This window comes from Argopecten irradians, chromosome 16, assembly GCF_041381155.1.
Source record: "Argopecten irradians isolate NY chromosome 16, Ai_NY, whole genome shotgun sequence".
Lineage (NCBI taxonomy): Eukaryota > Metazoa > Mollusca > Bivalvia > Pectinida > Pectinidae > Argopecten > Argopecten irradians.
In genome coordinates this window covers 21,890,614-21,908,925 of record NC_091149.1, presented here as the reverse complement: position 1 = coordinate 21,908,925, position 18,312 = coordinate 21,890,614, and the positions used below count along the sequence as shown (strand labels likewise).

General features: G+C 38.0%; 1 protein-coding gene across 3 annotated transcripts in view; it reads left to right on the top strand.

Annotated features, from left to right (window-relative positions):
• The window catches only part of LOC138310296 (peroxisome proliferator-activated receptor delta-like), a 75,377-nt gene that overhangs the window by 23,878 nt on the left and 33,187 nt on the right, over positions 1 to 18,312 (top strand). For 2 of the 3 annotated variants that reach the window (XM_069251436.1, XM_069251435.1), the window contains exon 1: positions 17,696 to 17,830. The exons of the other annotated variant lie outside the window; for it this stretch is intronic. In XM_069251436.1, coding sequence (XP_069107537.1) covers positions 17,829 to 17,830 — 2 coding nt within the window. In that variant the 5' untranslated portion in view covers positions 17,696 to 17,828. Of the gene's footprint in view, positions 1 to 17,695; positions 17,831 to 18,312 lie in introns of those variants that run through there. 3 annotated transcript variants of the gene reach the window in all.

Here is an 18,312-nt window from a genome sequence, read left to right as displayed (position 1 = left end):
CACACTATAGGATTAACTGACCTTCTTCACCCTTTAAAAGTTCAATACCTAAATATCTGAAACAGCCTCCACCTTTTTAAATGGGAATGGAAAACGAGATTGTTAAGTTAGTAAAAGTTATAAGTTTAGTGTTAAATTGATACACATGTCATCACATTCTGAGCGCCATATAAGTAAAATAAATTAACTGTTTATTTGTAAAATGCGGGTCATCTTAATGTTTCCACTGAGGTCCTAAATCAACATGCAAAAGCTGACTATAGCTTTGCCAGACAGTAAAACAGTTAAATAAACCTTCACTGTTAACATATATTATGCAGTAAATCTTGTAATTTTTTGGTGTTGTAATCTCTTCTTAGGCCATCATTATAAATTATTTCATGTTATTACTTTTTTTGTGAAACTTGTAAATTTTTGCTTTTCAGAAAGGGCATAGGCCTTTCAGATTTACTGACCATCTCACTTTAAGATTTTCTGAACTTCAAGCTATAGTCACCTCTGACTAACTTTTCATTTTCATCACGTTCTAGCTAAGAAGATGTTCTATGAAAATAATAATTAAAAAAAAAGATTTATATCGACCATAACAGTTAAATTATATTTCATCCTTTGTTTATTGTCGCCACATTGGCCTTAACTGTCAAATAAAATACAATATTTACATGATAAAAAGACTATATACATACGTTTACACTGTATATGGAGTTAATGAGATTTGATGGACAGTTAGTTTGTCGTGAAGCGTGTGCACCTTGACTTAAGTTCTGATAACTGACAAATTATTTCTTTTATCTTGACATTTAGGTTATGAAAATTTTACAGACAATTTCATTTTTAATTATTTGATTAATAGCTCCTAAATGTGACAACTTGATAATATAACATTTTGTTACTAGGTTTTATGAAGAAAAAAAATGTTCTAGTTTTATGATGCTACATATTAACCTTGTGTGTTTAAGCAGCCTACGGGAATATCATTTAATTGTGTCTGTTACATTATTTAAGGATTAACCTCTTACTTTGCTTAGTTCATGAGATGATAAACCCAATGAAGCACAAGGTAAATTGCGTAAACACGAACATGTGTTATTTGTAAAGATTGGCACGTGATTTTGTGGAATGTCAAAGGAAGTCCACCATTGTTTACAGGTATCCATACGCACCGAGTCGGGTCACGTTCTGCACTAAAGTTATTGGGAAATAAACAGATTTCCCCCAACATAGTTTATCGATTAAGAAACAGTGGCAATCATAAATATAAAATTTTATAGATGCAAATTCTGTCAACAGAGTATAAAAATAAAATGATATTGACATATAACATATACATGTACTAGGAGTTAACTCAATGAATCCTATATAAATTTACTGTTGAATGTATCTATTACTATACTTTCCTGTACTTTGAACAAAGGTGTGTTTCTAATATTTGACATTTCATTCATTTAAGAATGTTATTTACAAATTGATTCTGTGTTTTACAGTAATTTTATTTTATAAAGACATGAGGGTACAGAGAAATATTTGTCATCCTTGAACTTCATTGTAAACTTTATCTCAAAGCTAGTTTTGTACGTTATTCAATCATCATTTTGTTTAATATTTGTGGTCATATGTATATATCATCATTATTTTTTAGGGAGAAGACGGATTATAAGTTTACAAGTTGTGTCTAATCCCATTTGTATATATAACATACAAATAAAATATGTTTAAATCAAAACTAATATATTTCGATATCATTTTTTTTTTTTATTAAATCTGAGAATACTAGAACGGTCACTGTGTTATGGTTGTAAATTGTAGCATAAGTTAAATAAGGCAGGTAGATTAAACTAGAGCCATATAAGGTATGACATGGGTTAGTTATTATCTTTCTATTGCATGACAGTGATTGCTGAGTGGAATTTATTTTTTACGATATCGTCTAATGACTGTATATTATTATGTGTTTGTTATATTTCTTAAGGTCAATCCATCTCTGCAATCACAATTTTTGAACAAAATGTGATATATGGCTTTCAGCCTAGACTGCATGGCGACCAGACCCTAATGAAGTTTATGATAATATTTTTCTCAGTATGATAGTCATACTAGATTATTTAACCCTAGGTTGAAAATGGAATAAGACAAGTTGCAGACACAAAAATTAATCAAATGGTCACCAGTCTGTTTTCGGCCCACAGGTGAAGTTTTCAGTAAAAATAGTCCTGAATAACAACAATAATTCAAAGAACACATTTTGATATTAATGCTTTTACAAAGGACATTAGAAATAATAAAAGGAACAAAATATAATGAAGATTGTAAAATACACTTTGAATTTCAAAAAAAATCTTGAAAAAAAAAACCTCTTTCTGTATATATATATTTTGGTGGTACATACAAATTATCAAGATTACAGAACATTACCCTAGCTACACTGGTTTATTGTTCTCTAATCTGCTAGAATGAATATAATCCTAAATGTCAACTCCCTCTCAATTGATTGACTTTGGATTTATAGCTAGAACAAGTACATCATCATGTCAATGATGGTGAAGTATTAATCTTAAAAGTTGCATTGGTGTTCAATAATTTTATCAGTTGGACTGGTCAATGTCCTGAACTGACCTTAACTGATGAACTTCCAGGGCCAATAGAGGTCAATCAACTTGCTCGGAGAAAGCATGGGGCAATAGCCTCCACATATTGATTATGTATCGGCATGTTGTGTTTAGATAGATGTAGAGAGTCTAAGCACTTTTAAAGGATATCGTATCCATGTCTGTATGTGGTTGATTTAAATATCAAATATTTATTATACTAGTACCCTATTCTGATATATAACACATAGTTTATGACTATAATTTAGTACCCCTTTAATCTGAGGGTTAAGATGGAGTTTAAAACTTAAATTATTTAGATTATCTGTTTTTACTTGTATACATGTAGACACAGCACAACTGAGTACAGTTTCAGGACTTAATTAACTGGAAGGGATTAATAACTAGGTTATCAAATTCATTAGAATTGAAAATAAAAATACAAACTGTATATATTAAAAAAAAATGTATTGTTGGAATAAAAATCCTCGGTTTTAATAAGTATACAGGATAACGTGTTACCCTCCAGATTCCAAGGGCAGCAATAAATAGGAGATTAAAATAACGAGCCTAGTGAAAAAAAAAAAATATATCCTGTCATATTTTATGTGCCGCGACATGCTTGTGGAAGTGGAAATAAATTATGTATACAAATACTAAAACCTTTTTAACTTTCCAAGACAGGAGAAACACATGGAAGTTTTCTCAGCTTCTTATCTCTATGTAATTTCTTCCTTGATGAGTTGCACTTCTTGATCTCAAGTTCAATAACTGGAGTTACGGTATTCATTTGACAGGAATGACAGTTACTGCTCAAAGAATAGTAATTTTTCTACACAAAGCTATCTTATTTTTGGCATCATCATCTATGGGTGAAAATATCATGGATACAGACCTTAAAAAAAAGTGATATCTTAAATTGATAACTTATTTTTCAGGTTCATATAGAGGTCAAAGGTCAAGGTTACCTTCTATAAAAATAGGTTTTCTGGATCTGTGCAATTAATCAATTCAAATTCTCTTTGGGTAATTAATCTGTATGGACACAACACTTGCCTGCCATTATCGTCTTGTCCAGAAATTAAAGGTTAAAGTCGAATTATACAGATTGAACACTGTTTTGATTGTGTTAGAGGTGGCATAAAAACAAGTGAATGCAGACATATTCTCTCCTTCCTTTGACAATGTAGGGGCATTAATGTAAATATATTATTATAATCAAAAACAATCTATATGTGATCAATTTGGTTTGTTTATTTTTACGTCCTATTAACAGCCAGGGTCATGTAAGGACGTGCCAGGTTTGTTGGTGGAGGAAAGCCGGAGTACCCGGAGAAAAACCACCGGCCAACGGTCAGTACCTGGCAACTGCCCCACATGGGATTCGAACCCGCATCCCAGAGGTGGAGGGCTTGTGGTAATATGTCAGGACATCTTGACCACTCGGCCACCGCGGCCCCTTTATGTGATCAAACAAGTTTACCCATTGCCTTCGTCAAATCATACTCAAACATCCCCAGGCAAAATGTCTTCCTAAATACCATGGTTAACCATGGTAAAACCATGGCCAAGCATGGCCCAGAGACCATGGTTGGACATGCTCGACCATGTTCGTGGTCATTTGCACCATTACCAATGTCTACGGTTTACCTGACTATGATCAGAACACATTAATACTATAGTCAATCAAACCCATGGCCAACCATGGCACAGAGAAGCTGTAGTGATGATCCAATATGTTTTTGCTATTATTTTGTATATTATTGATATTTATATATCTGATGCGTTGCGAAAAATGCTGCATGCAATGCTACAGCTTAGGATTAAAAAATCTGCTTCTTTTTGGTCACTAGACGTTTACATGTCTGCTCAACTGAGGAAGTTTTCCTTAGCTTCTGTAATGCTTTTCTATGGGAAATTTTTAGGTAAGAAATCCTGAAAGGCATGTTAAAACTGGGCCTTGGTTCTTTTGGTGTTGATCCAGTTACGGTTGAACCCACCTCTAATATGGCAGCTTACCTTAGCAAACTACATGTGTAAAAATGTTAAAAATGAAAGTGCAACACAATTAAAGTTGATAACGTCAAGTGGCCATATTTTAATTGTTAGACTTACTCCAGGTGTAAAGATTGCTACTGTTTCTCATACCTCCCAGCACATCTGTTACAGTTTCACCTTAATAGTTGAGCGTTTACCCTTGAGAGAAATAGCTCCCAAGGTTCTGTCCCCTGGCCTAGACTGCTGATTACACATACTTCAGTCTTTAAATGAGGTAGTTTCTGCTTCTCATGCATAGTGCTCAGTATCAAGTTTTAAAGTAGGAGGATGACTGGTTCACATGTTGTTAGTATATTGTGACTTGAGGGGTAAATTAAGTGTGCTATTTTGTGTCTTTGGCAGTATGTTTCAGTAAGACAGCACTATAAAAAGGGCAAGAAATTCCACTCTTAGATAATGACACAACATAAATATACAACATCGTTTCAAAACATACAGTTATTAGCTCACCTGGCCCGAAAGGCCGGTGAGCTTATGTAATGGCGCGGCATCCCTTGTCCGTCCGTCAACACTTCCTTTAAATCGCTACTAATCATAGAGTTCTGTATGGATTGTAACCAAATTTAGCCACAAACATCCTTGGGTGAAGGGGAACAGAACTTGTATAAATTTTGGCTCTGACCCCCCGGGGGCAGGAGGGGTGGAGCCCAATATGGGAAACAGAGGTAAATCCTATAAATCGCTACTGTCCTAGAGTTCTGCATGGATTGTAACCAAATTCGGCCACAAACATCCTTGGGGGAAGGGGAACAGAACCTGTATAAATTTTGACTCTGACCCCCCAGGGGCAGGAGGGGCGTGGCCCAATAGGGGAAAAAGAGGTAAATCCTATAAATCGCTACTTCTCCCATAGTTCTGCATGGATTGTAACCAAATTTGGCCACAAACATCTTTGGGAGAAGGGGAACATAAATTGTATAAATTTTGACCCTGACCCCCAGGGGCAGGAGGGGCGGGGCCCAATAGGGAAATAAGAGGTAACTCCTATAAATCGCTACTTGTCCTAGAGTTCTGCATGGATTGTAACCAAATTTGGACACAAACATCCTTGGGGGAAGGGGAACAGAACTTGTATAAATTTTGGCTCTGACCCCCCGGGGGCAGGAGGGGTCGGGCCCAGTATAAATTTTTTGCTGTGACCCCCCAGGGGCAGGAGGGATCGTCCCAATAGGGGAAGTAGATGTAAATCCTATAAATCGCTACTTGACCTAGAGTTCTGCATGGATTGTAACCAAATTTGGACACAAACATCCTTGGGATAAGGGGAACAGAACTTGTATAAATTTTGACCCTGACCTCCTGGGGGCAGGAGGGGCAGGGCCCAATATGGAAATAAGAGGTAACTCCTATAAATCGCTACTTGTCCTAGAGTTCTGCATGGATTGTAACCAAATTTGGACACAAACATCCTTGGGATAAGGGGAACAGAACTTGTATAAATTTTGGCTCTGACCCCCCCAGGGGCAGGAGGAGTTGGGCCCAGTATAAATTTTGGCTCTGACCCCCGCGGGGGCAGAAGGGGTCGGCTCAATAGGGCAAATAGAGGAAAATCCAATAAATCGCTACTTGTCCTAGAGTTCTGCATGGATTTTAACCAAATTTAGCCTCAAACATTCTGGGGGGGGGGAAAGGAACAGAACTTGTATAAATTTTGGCTCTGAAATCCACGGGGGCAGGAGAGGTGGGGCCAATAGGGGAATTAGAGGTAAATCCTATAAATCGCTACTTGTCCTAGAGTTTTGCATGAATTGTAACCAAATTTGTCCACAAGCATCCTTGGGGGAAGGGGGACAGAACTTGTATAAATTTTGGCTCTGACCCTCTGGGAGCAGGAGGGGTAGGCCAATAGGGGAATTAGAGGTAAATATTCAAATTTCTTCAGAAAAGAAACAATGAACCTGTATTCAGAACATTACTTGGCATTAAAAACCAGGTGAGCGATACAGGCCATCTGGGCTTCTTGTATATAAACACACCATTACACATGGCAAACTGTTCTCTAATGACAAGGTGTTAATAGATGTTAAATTCATAAAACTCAACCATACTCGCCTTGCTTCTAATTATCTTATGGGCCAGCCGGGATTGTCTTTTAATATGTCAACAATATATGATACTTCTATATTATAATTAGACAATTGTGATATAAATGTCCTATTTAGTTTTTAATGTACGACAGGATTTTGACAATGATGTTGATAGAAGATTATTTATTAATATTTACATGATATCTTAACGTTTCTGTTGGACAGAAATCTGACAATTAATTTAAATGCTTCTCAGACAATTCATCATTACCTTATTTTTCCCCGAATAGTGCACACCTTTTTTCATGAATTATCAAGTCAAAAGTTGGGGTGCACACTATATGCAGGTTAAGGCATGGCCAGGTCCTGGATCATGATCACCGACCGGCAGGTCCCAGCTAAACTGTTAGACAGAAATCTGACAATTAATTTAAATGCTACCTAGACAATTCATCATTACCAGTATCTGAATATTCTGGATTTTAATATTGAATAGATATACAGTTTTATAACTGTTTTAATTAGGAAAAATTCAATGTTAAAATTCTAAATTAATATTTACATTGCGTAATGTCAATAAGAATCGTTCAGAATCTGTCCTGATGTTGTTCAAATTGTACTGTGATGTATTATTGTAAACCGTGGTTTACAACGATACATATACATCTGCATACAAAGTATCTACAATAATAACCAACAATACATGTTATATTTGAGAAGTTTACTCACAGTAGTAAAACAGGTGTTAACAGTTTGGAGGTCGGATGGGATGGAGAGAGAGAGAGCGCTTTGCGGGCGCCACGTGACCACGTCCGTGCACATTGGTGACGTCATCAAATCCGTGGTTCACAACAATAGTTTTAAGTCATCTGACAATGAATGACCTTGATTTCTTTTCAAGGTCAACATTGATCTTTAATTAAGGTCATAGGTGTCAAATTAGCTATGATCTTTCACAATTTGCTTGATTGATTATGTACTTCAATTCTGCCATATATTGTATTGAAATGACTTATGAACAACTAAGAGGTCTAGAGACCTGATATTTGGCCTATAGCATGCTGAGATGAAGGGCTTGTATTTGTTTAAATAAAAAACCTTGATCTTGATCAAATAGGCTTATGTATTTACTCAAAGGCCTAGAGACCAGATATTGGGCCTGTGATATGCTGGGATGAAGGGATACTATGTTTCTTGTTTAAATGAAGTATCTTGACTCCCATTCCACTGGTCATAAGGGTCAAATATGATAGGTTAAAATCTTTCAAACAACATCAATCCAATTTAAGAGGCCTTTAGCTGATATTGATGTACCTGTTGCATGCTAGGATGCAGGGCCACTATTAGTTTCTTCCTATGAATGTACTTGACCATGCATTCAAAGTCATATGGGATCAAATAAACTATAACCTTAATAACTTACTTAACTTACGGTATACTTCTTGTTGTATTGTATTGATAATCAGATGTCAGTTGAAGGCCCAGTGGGCCTTTTGTCATATCTAAAAATCCTAGACATTTAAAGTTTGATAAACTTACGTTTGGTTAAAAGTCCAAAGTTTATTGTCCGACAGTTCAGACGATGTTATCAGCCACATGACCTTTTGTTTGCCAGGTGTAAATACAGGTAATGCCGACACGCTCCCAAGGACAACAAGTCACTTTGTTTATAGAGGTCTAGTATAGGGACACAAGTATATATCCCCATAAACCACAAAATAGTCGAGATGACCTGTCAGAATTGTATCATTTTTCATAAATGAAACAATAAAGGTGTTAATGCAATGCTTTTTCCTTGTAAATATAACGATGCTAATTTAATATTTTTGAAATACTTTCATTAACAACAAGAGTTTAGCAAAAGTGTTTTGAAGATATTTTTTCAGATGTAGTCCAAATGCTTTAACGGTATTTGAATTTCTGCAGACAAGAGTATTACAATAAAAAAATCAAGTAATGCGTTATAAATGGTGTGGGTTGACTACCTTAACAAGTTTTAACAGCCAGAGTCATTTAAGGACGTGCTATGTTTGTATGGTGGAGGTAAACCGTAGAACCCAGAGGAAAAAATCACCGACCAGCGGTCAATACCTCCAGGCAACTACCTCACTTGACCCATGCAGGTTTGTGGTAATATGTCGGGAGTATATTGTTTACTTGTTCACCTCATCAGAGCCCCTCAAGTTAATTGATGAGCTTGATAACTAGATTTTTGGTTGTTGATGAGTAAAGTAAAACTTTTGGTGTAAATCTCAAACTATACACAATTTATAATTTAAGGATGAACAAATATCGATAATGATATAAGTAAGATCTTGTAAACAGTCTAAATCAATTTTAAGTTTGGACTGTAAGAAATGACAATTGCAAATATTGTTCGATGATAAAAATTTGATGTTTATTGATTGGCTTAAAGTAAAGATTTAAGTCATGTTTTGTGGTCCTTAATTTGAGCCAGAACATGAATTAAGTGAGTGAGGGGGAGGCATGCAAGTATGTTGTATAAACTTATCTCATTTTGAATTAAATCTATCGTAAATGTATTTTTAATTTTAACTGTCACCTCTGAATCACTGGTCCTAAATTCCACCTGTTGTTTCGACCTCGGTGCAGATAAATCGATGATCCTGATGTATATTTTGAGTGCTAGTAGCTATTAAACCTGTAAGTTCATCTACTACACTCTATAGCTGGTGTATATGAAATAGACGTTGACATTGCCCCCAAATTTGACACATTAACCTCTACTTCCATAAATCATTCACTCTACTTAGTACCAGGTAGGGTGTGAGAATTGTACCTGCTGCCCTATTGCATGATCGTAAAAGACGACTAAATTTAGGATCTTATCTTTTCTCTTCTCTCTAACTGACGTCTCCCTTGAGGGAGCCCTCTGGGTTCTGTCCCCTGGCCGAGACACACCAAAGTTTATAAATGTGGTAGTTTCTGCTCTCACTTAGTGCTCAGCACACAGGGAGTAGGACGACTGGTTGACTCATTATTAGAGCAAGAGTTCCACTTATACCAGAAGACACAACATAACATACGCAGTCTCCCAAAACATGCACCACATACTTCATACACGGAACACACCGCATACATGAGAGTTCGTCCTTACATAAACCTGGCTGTTAATAGGACGTAATCAAGCACACAAACAAAGAGTGTACTTCGTGAACAGCTAGCTGGTATTTTTTACATGAATAATATGCTGGGCTACCAAGTTTGTTCAAATGAATGACCTTGACCTTCATTCAAGGTCACAGGGGTCAAAAAGGCTAAAATCTTTAAACAACTTCTTCTCAAGAACCAGAAGGCCCAGGGTACTGATATTTGCCCTGTAGGATGCTGGGATGAAGGGCTACCAAGTTTGTTCAAATAAATGACCTTGACCTTCATTCAAGGTCACGAGGGTCAAATAGGCTAAAATCCTTTAAACAACTTCTTGTGAATAACTAAGAGGCCTAGAGACCTGATATTAGGCCTGTGGCATGCTGGGATGAAGGGCTACCAAGTTTGTTCAAATAAATGACCTTGACCTTCATTCAAGGTCACGAGGGTCAAATAGGCTAAAATCTTTAAACAACTTCTTCTCAAGAACCAGAAGGCCCAGGGTACTGATATTTGCCCTGTAGGATGCTGGGATGAAGGGCTACCAAGTTTGTTCAAATAAATGACCTTGACCTTCATTCAAGGTCACAGGGGTCAAATAGGCTAAAATCCTTTAAATAACTTCTTGTGAATAACTAAGAGGCCTAGAGACCTGATATTAGGCCTGTGGCATGCTGGGATGAAGGGCTACTAAGTTTGTTCAAATAAATGACCTTGACCTTCATTCAAGGTCTCGAGGGTCAAATAGGCTAAAATCTTTAAACAACTTCTTCTCAAGAACCAGAAGGCCCAGGGTACTGATATTGGGCCTGTGACATGCTTGGATGAAGGGCTACCAAGTTTGTTCAAATGAATGACCTTGACCTTCAATCAAGGTCACAGGGGTCAAAAAGGCTAAAATCTTTAAACAACTTCTTCTCAAGAACCAGAAGGCCCAGGGTACTGATATTTGCCCTGTAGGATGCTGGGATGAAGGGCTACCAAGTTTGTTCAAATAAATGACCTTGACCTTCATTCAAGGTCACACTGGTCAAATAGGCTAAAATCCTTTAAATAACTTCTTGTGAATAACTAAGAGGCCTAGAGACCTGATATTAGGCCTGTGGCATGCTGGGATGAAGGGCTACCAAGTTTGTTCAAATAAATGACCTTGACCTTCATTCAAGGTCACGAGGGTCAAATAGGCTAAAATCTTTAAACAACTTCTTCTCAAGAACCAGAAGGCCCAGGGCTGATATTAGCCCTGTAGGATGCTGGGATGAAGGGCTACCAAGTTTGTTCAAATAAATGACCTTGACCTTCATTCAAGGTCACGAGGGTCAAAAAGGCTAAAATCTTTAAACAACTTCTTCTCAAGAACCAGAAGGCCCAGGGTACTGATATTTGGCCTGTAGGATGCTGGGATGAAGGGCTACCAAGTTTGTTCAAATAAATGACCTTGACCTTCATTCAAGGTCACGAGGGTCAAATAGGCTAAAATCTTTAAACGACTTCTCAAGAACCAGAAGGCCCAGGGTACTGATATTGGGCCTGTGACATGCTTGGATGAAGGGCTACCAAGTTTGTTCGAATAAATGACCTTGACCTTCATTCAAGGTCACGAGGGTCAAAAAGGCTAAAATCTTTAAACGACTTCTTCTCAAGAACCAGAAGGCCCAGGGTACTGATATTTGCCCTGTAGGATGCTGGGATGAAGGGCTACCAAGTTTGTTCAAATAAATGACCTTGACCTTCATTCAAGGTCACAGGGGTCAAATAGGCTAAAATCCTTTAAATAACTTCTTGTGAATAACTAAGAGGCCTAGAGACCTGATATTAGGCCTGTGGCATGCTGGGATGAAGGGCTACCAAGTTTGTCCAAATGAATGACCTTGATCTTCATTCAAGGTCACAGGGGTCAAATAGGCTAAAATCTTTAAATGAATTCTTCTTAAGAACCAGAAGGCCCAGGGTACTGATATTGGGCATGTAGCATGCTGGGATGAAGGACTACCAAGTTTGTTCAAATGAATTACCTTGACCTTCAATCAAGGTCACAGTGGTCAAATAGGCTAAAATCTTTAAACGATTATGTTGTATTGTACTAATAGTCAGATGACCGTTAAGGCCCATGGGCCTCTTGTTTACATGAATAATAGCTGTTCTTACTGCTTTAAAGCATGTGGCAGAAATTTAAAGCCTCATTACCTTTGTGAAGCAAAATAACTTCCAAGTTTCTATGCAATAACAAAGGCAATTTCTATTGATGCATGCTTAAGATGAGGTTACAACACGAAACAAATGCAAGTTTCTCAGTGTAATCTATGTTAACAAAATTCCGCTGTTTTGTCGTCTGCCTCAGTGATTATCAACTAATACGCTGTAATTACAGAATTGGTCACTATTAGACAGATTCCACTAATACCTGTCTATAACCACCAAAGGAACAAGTGGTCTCTATAGCCAAGTTGTCTCTATAGCCAAGTGGTCTCTATAGCCAAGTGGTGTCTAATAGCCAAGTGGTGTCTAATAGCCAAGTGGTCTCTATAGCCAAGTGGTCTCTTAGCCAGGTGGTCTCTATAGCCAAGTGATCTCTATAGCCTGGTTGTCTCTATAGCCAAGTGGTCATTATAGCCAGGTGGTCTCTATAGCCAAGTGATCTCTATAGCCTGGTTGTCACTATAGCCAAGTGGTCTCTATAGCCAAGTGGTGTCTAATAGCCAAGTGGTGTCTAATAGCCAAGTGGTCTCTAAAGTCATGTGGTCTCTATAGCCATGTTGTCTCTATAGCCAAGTGGTTTCTAATAGCCAAGTGGTGTCTTTAGCCAGGTTGTCACCATTGCCAAGTTGTCTCTATAGCCAAGTGATCTCTGTAGCCAAGTGATCTCTATAGCCAAGTTGTGTCTAATAGCCAAGTGGTCTCTTTAGCCAATTGGTGCATAATAGCCAAGTGTTCTTTATATCCCAATGGTGTCTAATAGCCAAGTTGTGTATATAGCCATGTTGTCTATATAGCCAAGTGGCCTCTATAGGCATGTGGTCTCTATAGCCAAGTGGTGTCTTAGCCATGTGATCTCTATAGCCGAGTGGTCTCTTAGCCATGTGATCTCTATAGGCAAGTGGTGTCTATAGCCATGTGATCTCTATAGCCAAGTGGTGTCTATAGCCAAGTGGTGTCTATAGCCAAGTGGTGTCTAATAGTCAAGTGGTGTCTAATAGTCAAGTGGTGTCTATAGCCAAGTGGTCTCTTTAGCCAATTGGTGTCTAATAGCCAAGTGGTGTCTAATAGCCAAGTGGTCTCTATAGCCAAGTGGTCTCTATAGCCAAGTGGTCTCTTTAGTCAATTGGTGTCTAATAGCAAATGGTCTCTATAGCCAAGTGGTCTCTTTAGCCAATTGGTGTCTAATAGCCAAGTGGCCTCTTAAGCCAAGTGGTGTCTAATAGCCAAGTGGTCTCTATAGCCAAGTGGTCTCTTTAGCCAAGTGGTCGCTATAGCCATGTTGTCTCTATAGCCAAGTGGTCTCTATAGCCAAGTGGTGTCTAATAGCCAAGTGGTCTCTATAGCCAAGTGGTGTCTAATAGCCAAGTGGTGTCTAATAGCCAAGTGGTGTCTAATAGCCAAGTGGTATCTATAGCCAAGTGGTGTCTATAGCCAAGTGGTGTCTAATAGCCAAGTGGTGTCTAATAGCAATGTGGTGTCTAATAGCCAAGTGGTCTCTATAGCCAAGTGGTCTCTTTAGCCAATTGGTGTCTAATAGCCAAGTGGTGTCTAATAGCCAAGTGGTCTCTATAGCCAAGTGGTCTCTTTAGCCCAATTGGTGTCTAATAGCCAAGTGGTGTCTAATAGCCAAGTGGTCTCTATAGCCAAGTGGTCTCTATAGCCAAGTGGTCTCATTAGTCAATTGGTGTCTAATAGCAAATGGTCTCTATAGCCAAGTGGTCTCTTTAGCCAATTGGTGTCTAATAGCCAAGTGGCCTCTTAAGCCAAGTGGTGTCTAATAGCCAAGTGGTCTCTATAGCCAAGTGGTCTCTTTAGCCAAGTGGTGTCTAATAGTCAAGTGGCCTCTATAGCCAAGTGGTGTCTAATAGCCAAGTGGTGTCTAATAGCCAAGTGGTCTCTATAGCCAAGTGGTCTCTATAGCCAAGTGGTCTCTTTAGCCAATTGGTGTCTAATAGCCAAGTGGTGTCTAATAGCCAAGTGGTGTCTAATAGCCAAGTGGTGTCTAATAGCCAAGTGGTGTCTTATAGCCAAGTGGTCTCTATAGCCAAGTGGTGTCTATAGCCAAGTGGTCTCTTTAGTCAATTGGTGTCTTATAGCCAAGTGATCTCTATAGCCAAGTGGCCTCTTAAGCCAATTGGTGTCTAATAGCCAAGTGGTCTCTTTAGCCAATTGGTGTCTAATAGCCAAGTGGTGTCTTAAGCCAATTGGTGTCTAATAGCCAAGTGGTCTATATAGCCAAGCGATCTCTAAAACCAAACATGCCTATAACCATGTGGTCTCTATAGCCAAGCGATCTCTAAAGCCAAGCGGTCTCTATAGCCAAGTGGCCTCTATAGCCTAGTTGTCTCCATAACCATGTGGTCGTTATTGCCAAGCAGTAAGTGTTCTAGCTAGCTTTATAATAAGGCATTTGGGCCTTTTGTTTTAGCTGATTTAGATATTATTTGTCAGGTGTTTTGAAATAAAAATGTACCAGTTAGAGTAATTCATTAACATACAGCTACAATATATATATATATATATATATTGATTATTCGGTTAAACGCAACTCCTTGTGTCAACACATAAACATATATGTTATTGATTTGGTTTATCAACAGGAACATGTAGCTATTGATGTTTGACTGTTGTATTCAGTGAAATATGTACTTAGATATATTATTTTTCTGACAATATACACCTGATGAGTTTATTCATGTCCCTGGGCGTAAAGATCAGGTGTCGCTTTATATTCTAAAATTATCTTTAAAAGAAATCACTTAGCTTGCATTAAAGGAATAAAAAATGATTACTATGTAACTAAAGAGAAAAATATTGACAAGATATATATATATATACTGTTGTTTTTTGATGAATGGAAGGACACATTTCAATCGAGGTGAATCTTGTCACATGTAAAGGAACCAGAGTAATCAACCCCAGAGGAAAAGCTTCAATATCGATTATCTATAGAAAATAGCCAAGTGATCTCTGTAGCCAAGTGATCTCTATAGCCAAGTTGTGTCTAATAGCCAAGTGGTCTCTTTAGCCAATTGGTGCATAATAGCCAAGTGGTCTTTATATCCCAATGGTGTCTAATAGCCAAGTTGTGTATATAGCCATGTTGTCTATATAGCCAAGTGGCCTCTATAGGCATGTGGTCTCTATAGCCAAGTGGTGTCTTAGCCATGTGATCTCTATAGCCGAGTGGTCTCTTAGCCATGTGATCTCTATAGGCAAGTGGTGTCTATAGCCATGTGATCTCTATAGCCAAGTGGTCTCTATAGCCAAGTGGTGTCTAATAGCCAAGTGGTCGCTATAGCCATGTGGTCTCTATAGCCAAGTGGTCTCTATAGCCAAGTGGTGTCTAATAGCCAAGTGGTGTCTAATAGCCAAGTGGTATCTATAGCCAAGTGGTCTCTATAGCCAAGTGGTCTCTTTAGCCAATTGGTGTCTAATAGCCAAGTGGTGTCTAATAGCCAAGTGGTCTCTATAGCCAAGTGGTCTCTATAGCCAAGTGGTCTCTATAGCCAAGTGGTCTCTATAGCCAAGTGGTCTCTATAGCCAAGTGGTCTCTATAGCCAAGTGGTCTCTATAGCCAAGTGGTGTCTAATAGCCAAGTGGTCTCTATAGCCAAGTGGTGTCTAATAGCCAAGTGGTCTCTATAGCCAAGTGGTCTCTATAGCCAAGTGGTCTCTATAGCCAAGTGGTCTCTATAGCCAAGTGGTCTCTATAGCCAAGTGGTGTCTAATAGCCAAGTGGTCTCTATAGCCAAGTGGTGTCTAATAGCCAAGTGGTGTCTAATAGCCAAGTGGTGTCTAATAGCCAAGTGGTATCTATAGCCAAGTGGTCTCTATAGCCAAGTGGTCTCTTTAGCCAAGTGGTGTCTAATAGCCAAGTGGTGTCTAATAGCCAAGTGGTGTCTATAGCCAAGTGGTCTCTTTAGCCAATTGGTGTCTAATAGCCAAGTGGTGTCTAATAGCCAAGTGGTCTCTATAGCCAAGTGGTCTCTATAGCCAAGTGGTCTCTTTAGTCAATTGGTGTCTAATAGCAAATGGTCTCTATAGCCAAGTGGTCTCTTTAGCCAATTGGTGTCTAATAGCCAAGTGGCCTCTTAAGCCAAGTGGTGTCTAATAGCCAAGTGGTCTCTATAGCCAAGTGGTCTCTTTAGCCAAGTGGTGTCTAATAGTCAAGTGGCCTCTATAGCCAAGTGGTGTCTAATAGCCAAGTGGTGTCTAATAGCCAAGTGGTCTCTATAGCCAAGTGGTCTCTATAGCCAAGTGGTCTCTATAGCCAAGTGGTCTCTTTAGCCAATTGGTGTCTAATAGCCAAGTGGTGTCTAATAGCCAAGTGGTGTCTAATAGCCAAGTGGTGTCTAATAGCCAAGTGGTGTCTAATAGCCAAGTGGTCTCTATAGCCAAGTGGTCTCTATAGCCAAGTGGTCTCTATAGCCAAGTGGTCTCTTTAGCCAATTGGTGTCTAATAGCCAAGTGGTGTCTAATAGCCAAGTGGTGTCTAATAGCCAAGTGGTGTCTTATAGCCAATTGGTGTCTACAGCCAAGTGGTGTCTATAGCAAAGTGGTCTCTTTAGTCAATTGGTGTCTTATAGCCAAGTGATCTCTATAGCCAAGTGGCCTCTTAAGCCAATTGGTGTCTAATAGCCAAGTGGTCTCTTTAGCCAATTGGTGTCTAATAGCCAAGTGGTGTCTTAAGCCAATTGGTGTCTAATAGCCAAGTGGTCTATATAGCCAAGCGATCTCTAAAACCAAACATGCCTATAACCATGTGGTCTCTATAGCCAAGCGATCTCTAAAGCCAAGCGGTCTCTATAGCCAAGTGGCCTCTATAGCCTAGTTGTCTCCATAACCATGTGGTCGTTATTGCCAAGCAGTAAGTGTTCTAGCTAGCTTTATAATAAGGCATTTTGGCCTTTTGTTTTAGCTGATTTAGATATTATTTGTCAGGTGTTTTGAAATAAAAATGTACCAGTTAGAGTAATTTATTAACATACAGCTACAATACATATATATATATATTGATTATTCGGTTAAACGCAACTGCTTGTGTCAACACATAAACATATATGTTATTGATTTGGTTTATCAACAGGAACACGTAGCTATTGATGTTTGACTGTTGTATTCAGTGAAATATGTACTTAAATATATTATTTTCTGACAATATACACCTGATGAGTTTATTCATGTCCCTGGGCGTAAAGATCAGGTGTCGCTTTATATTCTAAAATTATCTTTAAAAGAAATCACTTAGCTTGCATTGAAGGAATAAAAAATGATTACTATGTAACTAAAGAGAAAAATATTGACAAGATATATATATATATATACTGTTGTTTTTTGATGAATGGAAGGACACATTTCAATCGAGGTGAATCTTGTCACATGTAAAGGAACCAGAGTAATCAACCCCAGAGGAAAAGCTTCAATATCGATTATCTATAGAAAATACATACATAGTCATTGTCAGCTTGACGCACTGAGTGTTCCATCATAATCTACCAGGATTTCACCGTAAATGAGATTTTAACATTTGTCGTGTCTCTATCACATGTTAATATCTTATGGAAAGAAAACGGGAATACCCATATTAATCTTTGTTGTTTTCACGTGTTTGTCATGCTTGAGTACCCTAGAGAATTGACAATCATAGCGTAGGTATACCAGTCAAGTGCTGTATGCTATGTAGCTGTGTTTTCTGCCTGAGCTACGTCATCGACCTAGTTCCTGCGACCTGTTCAGTGTTGCTTCTCTTGTAGCATGGATATTATTTATTTTTAGACTTCGCATTATCGGCTATTTTTTACAGTATATCTGTGAATGGATGTTAAAAGTCATCACCTGGAGATTAAATGTAGGTATAATTTGTGATAAACTCTCAAACGAGCAGCATTTCTCTTGTAATGTATCGCGCTACCGGTATACAGAATTATATACATGTGTGTCATATGGGTATAAAGTGACTGGGTATTTGTATATATGTACATCTATGTAAAGTGGGAAATGATACAACATGTTACATTGGGTGCTGAAATATTGATTTAAGTATAAAGTACACAAAGACCTACATTAATTATTGAAAGTTTTTTAATTAGGCAATCTTCAACATTTTATTATTTTGACTATTTCTGCATTTAGTTTTTTATTCCCCTAATTAAATCTGGAATTATTTATATGATCTAAATGACAGTTTTTGATAGAATTTTATGTGTCACTGATTTGATAAAATGTCACTGACTGATAGAACTTTTATCAGTGACTTACTTATTTGGTAATTTCCCTATTGGAACCCCACAATATATTTCTTTCTGATAAAATATTGCACACATGATTATG